The sequence below is a fragment of the Vigna unguiculata genome, chromosome 11, assembly GCF_037176805.1.
Source record: "Vigna unguiculata cultivar grain cowpea cultivar isolate G323 ecotype 2 chromosome 11, ASM3717680v1, whole genome shotgun sequence".
NCBI lineage: Eukaryota > Viridiplantae > Streptophyta > Magnoliopsida > Fabales > Fabaceae > Vigna > Vigna unguiculata.
Window position 1 is genome coordinate 708,965 of NC_140802.1, and position 14,766 is coordinate 723,730.

General features: G+C 34.4%; 1 protein-coding gene across 1 annotated transcript; it reads left to right on the top strand.

Moving 5' to 3' along the window:
• The first annotated feature begins 1,922 nt into the window (after positions 1 to 1,922).
• Positions 1,923 to 9,539, top strand: LOC114172824 (protein Iojap, chloroplastic-like). Its single transcript, XM_085668598.1, has 6 exons — positions 1,923 to 2,214; positions 4,366 to 4,608; positions 5,882 to 6,008; positions 8,020 to 8,158; positions 8,238 to 8,326; positions 9,031 to 9,539. Exons 2-6 carry the CDS (start codon positions 4,366 to 4,368, stop codon positions 9,150 to 9,152), a joined length of 720 nt encoding a protein of 239 aa, XP_085524724.1. The 5' UTR covers positions 1,923 to 2,214; the 3' UTR covers positions 9,153 to 9,539.
• Positions 9,540 to 14,766: the final 5,227 nt, after the last annotated feature.

A 14,766-nucleotide genomic window follows, 5' to 3' on the forward strand; every position in this document is an offset into this window, starting at 1 on the left:
CATATAAATAGTCTTTACGCGGATAAAATATACCTTTAAAGACTTTCACAAATAACTCACATGTGTTCTAGCAATATTCAAACTGAAATATTCATTATTTAGATATCGTTCCAAATTAAGATTGTAAAATTATGTCTTTAGAAGACATTCATAAAAAATGTGTTAAATAATAATAAACGTAATTAATTTACTTCATATATTATCCTGATTATATTATATTTATAGTATCTAAATAAGTATGAGCAGATGAATAAATTACTTTATTTAATTCTCTTAATATTTTGTTAAAACTTAATGTTATCTATGCTGATTGAGAGACAATCTCTAGTTAGATGACCAAGAAAATTTTGTATGTACATAGTTCACTTACATTCCAGGCTTGATATGTGATAAATTTCAAATTTTTAAGATATCAATGCCATTTCAGTATATAATAAAAATAAAATTTATATTTGTTTTGTCATCTCGTCCATAAGTATATAAACCAACCATAAAACCATGGAAAAATTATGGTTAAATTATACTTTTAGTCCCCATTTTCGTAGTAAAATTTGAATTTGGTCCCTCAATTATTTTTTATCTCAATCTGGTCCCTATTTTGGGAAATTTGACCCAATCAAGTCCTTTCTGTTAGTGGTGGAGTAATGGTGTTAAATGGGGTTCCACGTGTCAGCTTCTGGATTTTTTGAATTTTTTGAATTTTTTTTTTGATTTTTTTTTATTAATTTAAAAAAAAAAATTTAAAAATTAAAATTTTGCCACGTGTCAAGCGGACATCGTGCCACATGGCAGTGATAGTGCCACGTGTCACTATTTGGGAGTTGTCATTTTCTTATTCTCAATTTGGTCCCTATATTTTATTTTTTGTCTCAATTTAGTCCCAAATTTTGTAAAAATTGTGCAATTTTGTCCCTCTCCAAATTGAAACCAAATTTAATTTCTATATAAATATGCACAAATATTTCTACCAAAATTGACATTTCAAGTAAATATTTTTAACAAGATTAAGTTTATTTTAATTTATATTTTACGTTAAACTTTATTTAAAATTGTTTTAAAGTTGTTAATAGAAAATAATGTTAATAAAAAAATTCATAAATTATATTGATATTTTATTACATTATACTTTAATATTGTTTTTTATTTGAATTTATATTTTAAATAATTGCATATTTTTAAAATGTGTAAAATTCAATAATTTCTATATAAATATTTTAGTTAGTATAAAAATAACAATTATATAATTTAAGAAAAATTAACTAGTTTATGTAACAATAAAAAACAAATAAATTTAAAATTTGAAAACAATTTTAAGTAAAATTTAATGTGAAACAAATTTAAAGAAACTTGGTTTTATTGAAAATATATAATAAAAATATCAATTTGAATAAAAAAATCAAATTTAATAAAAATATTTGTATAACATTTTATAATTTTTGTTTCAATTTGGAGGGGGACGAAATTACATCATTTTTACAAAAATTGGGACTAAATTGAGACAAAAGATAAAATACAGGGACCAAATTGAGAATGAGAAAATGACACCTCCCAAATAGTGACACGTGACACTGTTACTGCCACGTGGCACGATGTCAGCTTGACACATGGCAAAATTTTAATTTTTTTAAAAGTTTTAAAAAAATAAAAAAAAAATAAAAAAATTCAAAAAAATTCAAAAAATGACACGTGACACTCCATTTAATACCGTTACTTCATCACTAACGAAAAGGACTTGATTGAGTCAAATTTTCCAAAATAGAGACCAAATTGAGATAAAATTTAATTAAGGGACCAAATTCAAATTTTGCTACAAAAATGGGGACTAAAAGTATAATTTAATCTTTAATTATTATACAAATAAGAATATAAAGGTAAAATGATAAATAATATAAATAAATCTGAAGCGGATGAAACTTTGGTTCGTAAGAAGGACCTACTATAGAGAATCGGAACACAAAGGCACTACACACGAGAAATCACGTTTTTTCTCTCTGGGTACGGTGCGGGTGAGCATAAATCCTACCGTGTTCGTCTTTAAGCGGCACCACCGTTCACCGGTTGTTACCGTCAGCTGCTCACCGAATATGACCTAACAGTGAGGACCATTACGCACCCTCTGCCTCAGTCGTTCATCCGACGTCTACAGTCCCAAACCCCGACGAGATTCACTCAACGGTAGCGTCTACATCCGAAGCTCCATAGCTGCTGCCGAGGGTATCTATGCCTCTATCCCTTCTGTCGTTCACGTCATACCGAAAAACCTAAGCCATAAACAGCCATTGGCCACTGGTTTCCCCTCTTTGTCTCTGTTTTATTCATTTCTGGCCATTGTTTGAATATTAATTGGATTTTGTTTGGGTCCATAGCTGTTAAAGCCAAATTGATGAGGCTATTGAGTAGCTATGAGTTGGCATTCGAGTTGCTGTTATTGGCAATTTGTGGAATCTATGTGTGCACTTTATGTTTTTGGGTTTAAGTCGATTTTGTTGGTGTTTTGGTTCGTGACTGGGTTGGTATTTTCTGATTGTTCTTGGGGTGGGAATCATTGGGTTATAATATATCTAGATTTGTATTTGGATTGATGAGCTAGAGTGAGTACTGCTTGTGTTACATGAGTGAGGGAATGGCCATGAAAAAGAAGAATGAATCGCATTGGTATAGATTTAATTCCATAATTGATTTGTTTGAAATAAGCATTTCGTTAATTGGTAATTTGAGCCCACGCCTTTTGCTGTTTTCATTAATTGGGGTTTTTCAGTTTATAATTGTGGTTTGAATTTGAGTTTATGCATTCTTTGGGCTATGTTTAGAGGAAGTGAATAATGAGTTAAATTTGGATTGTTGATGATTTCAATTTCGTTTAGAATGTTCAATTGTAGAGGTGTTCTTAAATGCCAAATATGTTGAGACATATGCTTATTGTTTGTGCTGATTTCTCCTTCTCCATAGCTTTGTGGTTTTGGTTTGTGAATTTTGAATTCATTTTTTGGGTGTATTTGGAGTTACACGTTGATGTATTATAAAAGTTTAAGCTGAAACAGGAATGTGACTTTGTGATTAAATTTGTTACTCATTTATTATTATTATTATTATTATTATATTTTAATTGTTGTTGCGTAGAGAAATGAAATTAATTGCTGAGGTTGTTTTGTTATGAGTTTAATACTGTTTTTTTTGCTGCTGCTGGTGAATTTGTAGTTGTCTTGGGGCTGGTTCGTGTGGCAGAACTTCTCCACTGTTCTATCTTTTGTTCTATCTTTTTTATCTGGTTCGATTGTGTATTTTTGAGGTAGTGTAAAATTCCCATGGTTTGTGTTTGTCAATGGTTGGAAAGATAAAAAAAATTATACTCGTTTCTTTTAGGTATTGATTTTTACGATTTTGTCGGACGTGGAAACTCTTTCCTATCACCAACAAATACAAATTACCAACAGCAACAGAATCAAGCACTGTGTTTGAAATCAAACAATAATAAAGAGGAAAATTTATCTGAATCAGTCACCATAACCAAACACAAATAGAGATATGAAATATTTCATTTTCACCTTAGCAAACCAGGATGTATGCAAGCTTATCTTATGAGTGGATAATGTGATTGAAGCAGCACCTTATATTTTTTTACTAAAATGTTGCTGCAACATAAATCATTGATTATTAGTCTGCTGTTTTTAAGCATTTAGTTTTTGTGAATGTACAATTGCTGGCTTATTATGTTTATGTTTAAATGTGTAAACTGCAAACTTCTCACATTAACTAATTGTAAATTTTTACATTTCGGTTTATCCAAGATGTTTGTTATTCATATTTTTTAAGAGATAGTTTTGGTTACGTGGAAATATTAGCATTAAATGGGACATCTTATTTAAAATTTATGAGGGTTAAAATTAACAATTCTTTAAAGGAATTGAAAACCTAATGAAGTTAAATTTAGAATCATAGAAAGGTGTAAAGAAATAGGAAAGGAAGTCACCTGTAACATTAATGTAATTGAATATATGATATTTTTCACTTTTCATAATATGAATATGTACCAACTTTTACTTTTAACATTTTGTGTCATTAGGTTTTTTATTTTATAATTTAGATTGAGAGAAATCACTTAGTTGTTAAAAACTTCTGTTTTGACCTTTTGTTCATACTTGATACATTAGATAGTATCTGGATTTTAATAATATACTATAGCTAGGGTCACTTGGTTAAGTTTATGATATGAAGTTTGTCTTAATCAGTTTGACTGATTGTTAATTGATTCTGAGTGATTAATCATGTTTTGGACATCTTTGTAATTAAAAAAGAATTAAGGTAATTGTATATGTAGTTTCATGGTAGACACATGTTGAACTGTGACTATTGGCTTATTCATAGATGCTACCATCATCCACTGTTCTGTCTCTCGCCGGTGCTGGCACCGTACTGACGGTGATTTTTTCCGGCGAATTGGGTCATCTCAAAGCCAAGTGTTCTCCCAGACCCAGAAAGGTTTTCAGCCGTTGGTGCATAAAGGAGCTTTATTTACAGCAACACTCCATCAATGGTTTCAAGTCCAAGAAGCAAAACTCACTTTCAAGCTTCGCATTCGGTAAAAAAGCCGAAGACAGCTTTTTCTCGGTAAAATATAATCTTGTTCCTTGCAATTTTCGGTTTTTTTTTTTTAAATTGTTGATTAATTTAATATAGCTGCATAATATCATTTTAAAGTCCAGTTACAGTTTGGATAACATTTAGCACTTCATAAATCTTCTGGGTTGAGTTTGAATTTTGGGTTCCAAGGGAGAAAAGACTTAGATACAATACAAGTATCCTTTTGTTTATATTTGGAGTTTTACCTTATTAACATATATTGATTACCAACCTTTATTATGACAATTATTGATTTGAAACTCCAATTCTGGTTGGAAAACATTATAACTACCTAAGGAACAACAAAGTTTTGTCTTCCAGAAGGTGACGAATTGAAAATTTGAAAGCTTACTTTTATAAAATGTTGACTTAGGCATGTGTTCCGGTCTGGAATTAGGGACCGAACCAGAACTGGGAATCAACTCTGCCATCAAAGACCCCCCCTCTTTCACCCGTCCCTCATATATATATAGGGTCTTTCAGTCTTCAAATGGCTATCTTACTGCCAGATCTTTAGCTAACCAACCTACCCACTTCTCCACTATTCTCTCCTGAAATCTCGCATGGGGGTGGTTATTCCTAAAATCCAGGGATATTTGTTTGTCACCTCGGCCACCTCGGCCCAAATGCTAGTCACCTCGGTGACCTCGGTCCAAATGTTCGTCACCTGGGTCACCTCGGCCCAAATGCTCGTCACCTCGACCACCTCGGCCCAAATGCTCGTCACCTCGGCCTGTGACTGAAATTCGTTGTTTTATGATAAATATTGATCGAGTCAGAATCCAAATGAGCATGTTGAGGTCGGCCATTCCCTGGACGGTACATCATGCAATTGTTTGCTTTGAAGTTTTCAATTATACAAATTTAATTCACCTATTTCACCCTGATTTTGGTGAAAAAAAAAAGAGTATTAGTTTTCATGTCCTTTATCATCATGACAACAAGTGAACCTTGTCATCTTCGCCACATTTCTTTTTCCAATCCCCTTGTTATTCATCGCTATATATTCTAGTCTTGAAAACAGTGTACCTTATGAACTCACTTGGATGTTAACTGCTAATATTGAGAATATAGGTCAATTGTCTTTTATAGGACTCTTTCACATTTTATTTGTTTGTATGCTGCATGGATTTATAACATCAAATTTCAACTGACACCCTTTCTAAGGAAATTTAGATACTTTTGTAAACTTTGTCATGTTAATTGCAGTTGATGATCATCATTAAGGGGACGTAAGTAACAAAACTTGTGTACTTTGCAGGATGTAAATGAAGACACAGATGACATGTATGAAGATTTAATTAATAATTATGGAAAAGTGGTATTTAGTAGAAAAGACAAAAAGCCTGCTAGCGTAGAGATTGATGATGATGCTGAAAGCCTGTCATGTAAGCTGAAAAGAAGTCTTGTCAAAGAATTTATTTCCACCTTGTTTACATTCATGTACAATCTGTCTTTCAACCTTTTGGATTATATCAGGTTTCTTTAAGAAGATTCATCTGTCAGACTATCTGAAGGATGATAAATTACATAAGAATCTTGTAAAGCAATTTAGGAATAACAATATTAAAAAGTAGGGAGTTCATTTCTATAGTTTTTAGGTAGGTATATTACTTAGAGATTTAAAAATATATATACAATTTTTGGAGGTTACGCAGCGATAGGAACTTGGTTATTGTGGTGTGCTTAAGTCACACATTGAGTAACATGGAATCTTTGATGGAGTATTTAAGTGCTTTGTTCTTGCTCGCTTAATGGCTAACTTTTGAGGTTGAATTTCCAAGTGTTTTAGTACTTATGAATTGGTATCAAAGCCAGTTGTTGGTGTGTCATAAAGAACTATGGATGTTCGATTATGTATTGAAGTGAATGGTTCTCTCTCCTTAATAGCCTAGACTTTTAGGGTGTGTTCCCCAAGTACACAGATACACATGCAACTATGAAACATAAATTCTGGGAGAATAAAGTTGAAATAAATTAATGCAGAAGAAAATAAGAAATATTCTTGCTGCCATGGGGCTGTAAAAGGAAGTGAATACCCATAAATACCCTGATCTGCCTTCACCTTTGTTGGGTGATTGGAGTCTCATTTAAATAAATAACCTAAGCTCCAATGTTTTTACTGGACTCAGCTTGTTTGATATTTTGAATTTGTTTAGTTTATCTATTTGTTGGTGAAATTTTTTTATTGATATCGTTGTTTAACTGATAAATGTAATTGTTTTCATGTGTGGTTGTAAACAAAATCATGGTACTTACCATGCCTCCATGGCCACTCTCCACCATATACCTGTTGTGCTTGAATTTGGCCAGGCTTTCAGTTCTGTGTCATTCTGACTTAATTGATGAGTAAGTAGATTCTGTTTGTAAGAATATTACTACATATGTGTGAACACAGTTAATCTCCATGTTAATTGTTATAACATTAAACATATACAAATAAATTTTAGTGGTACAGTTATAATTTTATTAAGTACTTGAGTCAATCTTCTTTGTGTGTTTCGAAGTAGAAAATCCTCTGCTAACACCTAATTTGTACATATGTTTTCTCACATTAGTTTTTACTTTTCTGTTTAATGTTCTGTACCATGGAATCTTTCTGTAAGATCATGTTATTTTCCCCTGAATACTAATACAAGTGTGTTCATGATAGGACTAGGAAGGTATATGTTAGGAGGAAAGTTGTTAAAAAATAGGTGGTTATAGGTTGTTGTCTGGTAGTTTGGAGGGGGAGAGACTTTCAATGGAAGTTTATATATAGGGATAGGTAGCCTTGTCTTAGGAGGAAGGTTTTTGTAAAGGGGAGTGAACAGGATTATTGCTATCCTGTGTGAGGAGGGAACAATGTCCCTGGAAGCTTTGTACGTGTTACTTTGTTGGTTACAATCGAATAATCATAGGCTATTCAGTATCTTCGAGTGTGGTATCTTGTTCTGTGTGCGAGTGCCGATAAACTGGTTTCACTTATCTAGAAACCTAACGGTTCAACTGTTGGAAAAACTAGTTCAGTTACTTTCTTCTTATACAAAACTATTTAAGAGAGGGAGAAATATAAAATACTGTCTAATTACTAAGTGTCATATTTGTAGTTGCTATGGAACTGGCTTCGGTTGCAAGCAAGGTTAAGGCAGCAGATATAAAGGTCTTGTTTGTGAAGCCACTTGTTTACTTTGTTGGTTACAATGGAATAATCATAGCCTATTCAGTCTCTTGGAGTGTGTAATTATTAATATCCTTTTGTGTGTGCGAGTGCTGATAAATTGGTTTCACTTCTCTCGAAACCTAATGGTTCAACTGTTCGAAAAACTAGTTCAGTTACTTTCTGCTTATACAAAACTATCAGAGGGAGAAATATAATGAGCCTCAATAGTGTCTAATTGCTAAGTGTCATATTTGTAGTTGCTATGGAATTGGCTTCGGTTGCAAACGAGGTTAAGGCAGCAGATATAAAGGTCTTGTTTGTGAAGCCACTTGTTTACTGGACCCGATTTTTTATCATAGCTACAGCATTTTCCCGTCCGCAGATTGATGCTATCGGGTAAGGGCTTTGTCACTGATATCTTTGTACTGAGAAGGCAATGTTTGAGGATTTCATTTTTGTTGATATTGCGTTTTAGGTCCAGGATGAGAGATCGAGCTGAGAAAAAATATGGAAAAATTCCAACAGGAGATACAAAGCCCAACTCATGGACCCTGTTGGACTTCGGTAAGTGATTTTAAATTATAATATAGCATAACCTGCTAATAGAAATCTTGTTTTCACTTAAGAACAAAGCTTTACATGCCAATGCCATCGTACTCCAACCTCCCTTCTAATAGGTACCATGTAGTGCTGCCACTCAAATTGATGCCATCTTACTAAAGAACGTGTTTCTTAAGTTTTATATCTTACATTTCTAGCCAGTTTCTTTTATGATGAAAAGAAGAAAACTTTTAGAAAGGGAGGAACTTCATTTTCTTGAAGGATAAAATATCCACCTGAAAATTAACGAAGAACAGAGCCTGCTGCAGAAAGCAAGAGTACATCAATACAGTAAAGCCCTTTAATTGTCTCCATTTACCCGAAGAAATCCCTTGAAGTTGGCCATTGCACTCCAACAAGATGTATAAAGCATACACATGCAAAGACAAAACTTGTTAAATACTTTGTACTCCAACATGATGCAACAACATAACTCAGAAGATTCTACCCTCTTTGATCCCACCAGAGCCGTTTTAGCCAATCAACAAAAAATTGTGTCTGAATCCAAAAAGCCTATATAATTCCACAGATCAAGAGTGCACTTGGCCGATGCGTGTAGTTAATTAATGGAAACGGTTGCTTCACTAGTTCTGGATTAGGCTTGGTTTAGTAATCTTGTTAAGTACTGTGTGATCCTGGTGGGTCTAATGATTGTTTATTGGTTACAGGTGATGTTGTTGTACACATCTTCCTTCCCTCACAGAGAACTTTCTACAATTTGGAAGAGTTTTATGGTAATGCAACACCGGTAGAGCTTCCTTTTGAGAATCAACCACCATTTCGTAGTTGACAGCTCCTTTTATTTGCCAGTTGTTGTAAAAACTCAAGATGATCAAGACATTTATAATGACCAGCTTTGGTTTGTTTACGTGAGTATGATGTAGGCTTCCAATGTCCTTATTAGCAGGAGTGGAGAATCAGTCAATGGGGAAGCGAAAAGGCACAATTTCACTGCATTTAGAAGTCTTTTTTTTCTGAATTTTTACATTAGTGGTAATTCCTCTGAAAAATCTTTACCAAATGGGAATAGAGACAAATTGTTGAAGTCTGTCTTGAAATTCGATATCTGTTAGTTTGAATTAGGTGGGTTTTGTAAAGAAATTTATTCTTTTTCTTCCATATTTAAAACAGGAGAAAGAGAACAAGAAAATGATGATTCAAAGGAAACTTTTGCTCTCTTCCTTTCCTATTTACTTTGGACTTAAAGATAAGTATTTTTCCGAATATTTTATAATGATTCCAAAATTAATTAAAATGAATTGATAAACTCAATTCCAACACTTGGTTGGTGCACGACAAATATAAATATAGCTACTTTCAAATAACAACTACAATATGAAATACTATATTTTATATTTTTTTTTAAGTTAACCAAATGACGTTGTAAATATTATACAAAACTATTGATATTAGGTACTATAGTTTTAATAATAAAGACATTTAATAATATATTTGTTATAAATTGATATAATATATGATTATATAAATATATATATATATATATATTATCATTTGAATAAAAGTTATTGAAAGTATAAGTTTTAATATAATATTTTAAAATCATTGAGCTTCCAAATGGTTATTGTTTAATCCATCCTATTGTTTTTTTATCCTATAATTTTGAAATATCAGTTATACTCTTATGAGTACGTAGTTTTTTGATTTTTCAGTTTAAGTTCTAGATAATATAGTTCGTAGATTTTCTGAATTACATAATTTGGAAAAAAAAATGTTATTTTTTTGTCTTTTAGGTAGTGCAATTTAGAATGAAAAAAGAGTTATATTTTTTTGTTTGCACTATATAATCTGAAATGTTAAATTATTATTTTAGATTATACATTAAAAAATATAATTTTTTTTCCTATTGAAAATCTGTCAAATACTTAACTCCTTTAGTACATTTCTGTTTCCAGCAGTTTTTTAAACTTTTTTTCTTTGATCCGTTGCACTGTTGTAGAGTAGATTTTACATTGTTTTTTACTTCCCCCACTGTTATATTGATCTTCAGAGGTTGTATGTGTTGGTATAACCGATTATTTATAAATGCATGTTTTTAAGCTTTTCCTATTGCAGTTATATAATCAATTACCAATCCGTTATATTAGGTTTGAGCAATTAATGAGGAGCGTGTATAATCGATTATACGGAGAAATAATCAATTATGTCTTAGATGTTGAGACATGTTTTTGATAACCAAATAGAATAATCAATCACCATCTAATATAATTGATTATATGCATGAATTTTGCACTTGCAAAATGGGTTTTAAGATCTCTATAAAAGGGTAAGTTGTATCTTTACTTAACTTTTACAAGCAATCTAAGAAGTAAACAAATGTTTTTTTCTGAGAACAACACACCTTTTCCAAGTGCTCTAAAGATTTGAAAGATCAAAGTGTTGTCTTGTGCTCTGAACAAGGTTTCCCAAGCGCTTATGTTGTAGTATATTCTTTCCATTTGTATTTTCTGGATTGTTTCTCGGTTTGTTTTTGTGGTTTTATTGTTGTAATAGAGTTGATAAGGCTATACATTTGTGTGAGTGGTCAAAGAGTAGATAGAGGCCAAGATTCTCTTGAAGGGGAGTCAATAATGGATAGGTCAAGGCTGATACACAAATTGGTAGAGGTGTCAATTTGACTCAGCTCACAGGGCTTCCCTAACCCATGTGGGCTAGGGCTAAAAAATTCCACATTGAAAAAAAGTCCCCATCAAAGAAGTCCGCACAGTCAAAAACTCCACAAAAGTTTTGTGGGTCAGGGTCAACTCATGGGCTTTCATCTTCAACATGAAAAATATATTATTATCTGTGGGACAAGTCCGACAATCTGGACGGACCCAACGACTCGAACAAGCACGACGACCCGAACATGCCCAACAACCTAGATCTATTCGACGACCCCAACAAGCACGACGACCCAAACAGGCTCGACAACCCAAACAGGTCCACCGATCGAACAGGTCTGACAACCCGAACAAACACAACAACCAGAACGGGCCCGAGGATCTGGACGAGCCTGACTATTCGGCTGAGCCCGACTATCTGGATGAGCCAAACGACCCGAAGCAGCACGACGGTACAGACGGGCTAGAGGACCAATACAGGCCCAACAATTCGGACGGGTCCAACGACCCAAACAAGCGTGACGACCCAGACAAGCCTGATAACCCGGACGGGTCCGACAATCCGAATGGGCTCAACGACCCGAACGAGCCTGACGACCAAAATGGGCTTGACGATCCAAACGTGACCGAGGTTCTGGAAGGGCCCAATTATCTGAACGTGTCCAAGGATCCAGACAGGCCTGACTATCTGGTCGGACCAATGATCCGGATGGACCAAATGACCCGGACCAGCACAACGACACGGATGGGCCCGGAGACTCTAACGGGCCCGACGATTCAGACTGGCCTGGCAATTCAGACGGACACGACGATTCGGACTGGCCCAACAATTCGAATGGGCCAAACGACCCGAACAAGCGTGACGACCCAAATGGGCCCACCAACCCGGACAGGTCCGATGAACCAGATGACCAAGATGAGTTCGACGACCAGAACGGGCTCGACGAGTCGGACGACCCTTACAATCAGGATGGGCTGAACGATCTGAACGAGCCTGTCTAAACCGTCGAATATGTCTAGATAGTCAGGTCCGTCTGAGTCGTTAGGCCCGTCCAGGTCGTTTGTGTCGTCAGGCCCGTCTGGATTGTTGGGCCTGATCGGATCGTCGGACCCGTCTGGGTCATTGGTCTCATTCGGGTCTTCGTGCTCGTTCAGGTCGTTGGGCAAGTTCGAGTCGTTGGGCTTGTTCGGATCGTTGTGCTTGTTTAGGTCGTTGGGTCTGTCGGACATGTCTGTTTCATTGTGTATGTCCAACTCGTCGAGCCATCCGGCTTGTCGGCACCATTCGGGTCGTTGGCGTCTTCTGGATCATCTAAATCGTCATGTTTGTTTGGGTCGTTGGCCCGTCCGGATCATCAAGCTCGTTTGTGTCGTCAAGCCTGTCTAGATCGTCGAGCTTATCAGGATGGTTAAGCCTGTTCGGGTCGTCAGGCCTGTCTGGGTCATCAAGCACGTCTAAGTCTTCAGGTTTGTCCATTTTGTTGGGTCGGTTCATGATTTTAGATGTGACCCAAACCAGAAAATGAAACATCAAGCTAAGAAAGAACAATTTGATCACATTGCTGCTAACTTTGAACTCAAGTTTGGGGAAACTGTGAGTATGGTTCAACGGCGTGAAAGAATTCTTAGGGAGCTTGCTTATTCTAAGTAAAGGCAGCAGTTTTTCCAGAATAATCAACAAAGGATGATTCCACAACAAGCAAGGCCAAGCATAGCACCCAGTTCAAGGCAATCACAATAGATGAGGCCACAAAATTTTGTGCCACAGCAGTAGTACAAAACTGACCCTACAATTGAAGTTGTGATTCAAGACTTGAAAACTCAAATAGGGCAGTTGGCTACCTCCATGAATGAGTTGATGCATAAGAAATCTAGAACCATCACAACCCAGCCCGTGATTAGCGCTAGGGAAAATCAGAACTAGTGATAGAGGCCTAGAAGAAACACCAAAAAGAGAAGTTTTTACATTCTGTTTTAGAAATTTTTTCTGACAGTGAATTTTCTTTTCTTTTTCTATTTTTCTTTGCTATTTTGATCCCCTTGCACCTTGAGGACAAGGTGTCATTTAAATGTGGGGGGAAAGGCTCTTAAATTTTTGAAATTCCTAGCTGTTAGTAATTAGTTTGATCTTTTAAGGAATTTGAGTCAAAAAAAATTCTCTGATTTTGTTCCAGTTTTACTGTTTCAGTTTGAATTGCTTTTTCATCAGTTTACTAGTTCTCTTTTTTCTGTTTTGATCATGTTAATAGTATATATTAGTAGTTTAATTCCGTGTTTTGAATTTTGAATGGACTAATCAGGTTTCCTAGCTCTATATTATTCCTTTGTGTTGAATTTTTTAGTTTCACTAACCGTTTAATCTGTTTTGATTTTTTTTACTGTTTAAGCTTTCTTACATGTTTCCTTAGCTTTCCTAAGTTGTTTTGAGTTGTAGAAAAGTGTTTTCGAAAGTCTTTAGGTAGTTCTAACAATTTTTAGCTATTAGAGTTGTTGTTTTCAGTTAGTTTTCTGGCTTTAAGCTATTTTTGCTCCCCTAGACAATTTCTCTTTGTTTTTCAAACTTCCTAACATCTTTCTTTTAATTTTTTTAGCTGTAGCAAGTTGGTTTAAGAGTTTTTAAAAAGTTTTAACAGTTTTTAGCTATTAGGAGTTGTTGTTTAGATTTCTAGTCTTCTTTTTCTCGGTTTATGTCAGCTTTCATTTTGAGTCAGTTTTCTTTTCTGTTTTAAACCTTTTAACATCTTTCCTTTGTTGTTTTAAGTCTTAGGAAGTTGCTTTTAAAGTCTTTTAATGGGTTTAAAGATGTTTGAGTATTGGAGTTTCTGTTGAGTCATTTTAATCAGTTTTCATTTTTAAATTCTTCTCACAGTTCTCATTGTTTGTCATCTCATTGCCAGGCTGCTGAAAACAAATTTATGGATGACAGTTATGTTTGGATCACGTGATGTACACGGAAATGGGGACGAGAAAATGCAGAGAAAGCTTGAAATCCTTCAATCTGAAATTTTAAGAAAAACATGGATAAAGCTACTTAAGTAAGAGTAAAATGTTAAAATTAATTTTTTTTCAAATATATCATACCATTATCCTCTTCATCTAAACAAAATCATTTTCATTATCTGAAATCAATTATTAGGCTACCAATAATCAATTCTCTCTCTGGCATAATCTAGTTCACATTATGAAAACCCAAAACTGATAGTAGAAGAGACATAAATGTAATTGGATAGTTGTCGGTGAAAGAGATGCATGAAATCAATTACGTTAAATCATTCCAAAAGTCTTCCTCTTTTTATTTGACTCAATTTGATCCCTAATTTTGAAAAATAGCAACAATTCAACTATAATCGTTAACTGTGTCAGTGACGGTTAAATGAATAGTGACTAGGCATGTTGATGTGTTGTTTTTAAGTGATGTGGCTTTAGTAGAAATAATGAGCTGGAAAAAATTATATTAGTTGAATAATATAATTAGGGATTGGACAGAATAGAAGGGGACAAAAATTTGATTGGGGGAAACGAAACGATTTAGGGTTCTTTGAGAAGATAAGAGAAGAGAAGAGAAGGGGGAGGAGGGCGTTCAAATCCAAGTACAATTGTGGTAGTCGTTGGTCTAAATCGCGCGTTCATTTAAATAGAAGGGGGGAGAAGGTGAGTTTCTCTCTATAATATGTTCATTTGTTTTGTTCGTTGTGTGTTGTGGTGTTTGTATTTTGGGGAAGCAGAATATTGGTCATGGGGCTTGTGTGTTTTGGGGGAACCACAGTAATGATTATGGGGTGA

Coding starts and splice junctions, on each gene's coding strand:
- LOC114172824 (XM_085668598.1), top strand. CDS start 4,366: ATGCTACCATCATCCACTGTTCTGTCTCTCGCCGGTGCTGGCACCGTA. Junction 4,609..5,881: donor CCGAAGACAGCTTTTTCTCG/GTAAAATATAAT, acceptor TGTACTTTGCAG/GATGTAAATGAAGACACAGA. Junction 8,159..8,237: donor CCGCAGATTGATGCTATCGG/GTAAGGGCTTTG, acceptor ATTGCGTTTTAG/GTCCAGGATGAGAGATCGAG.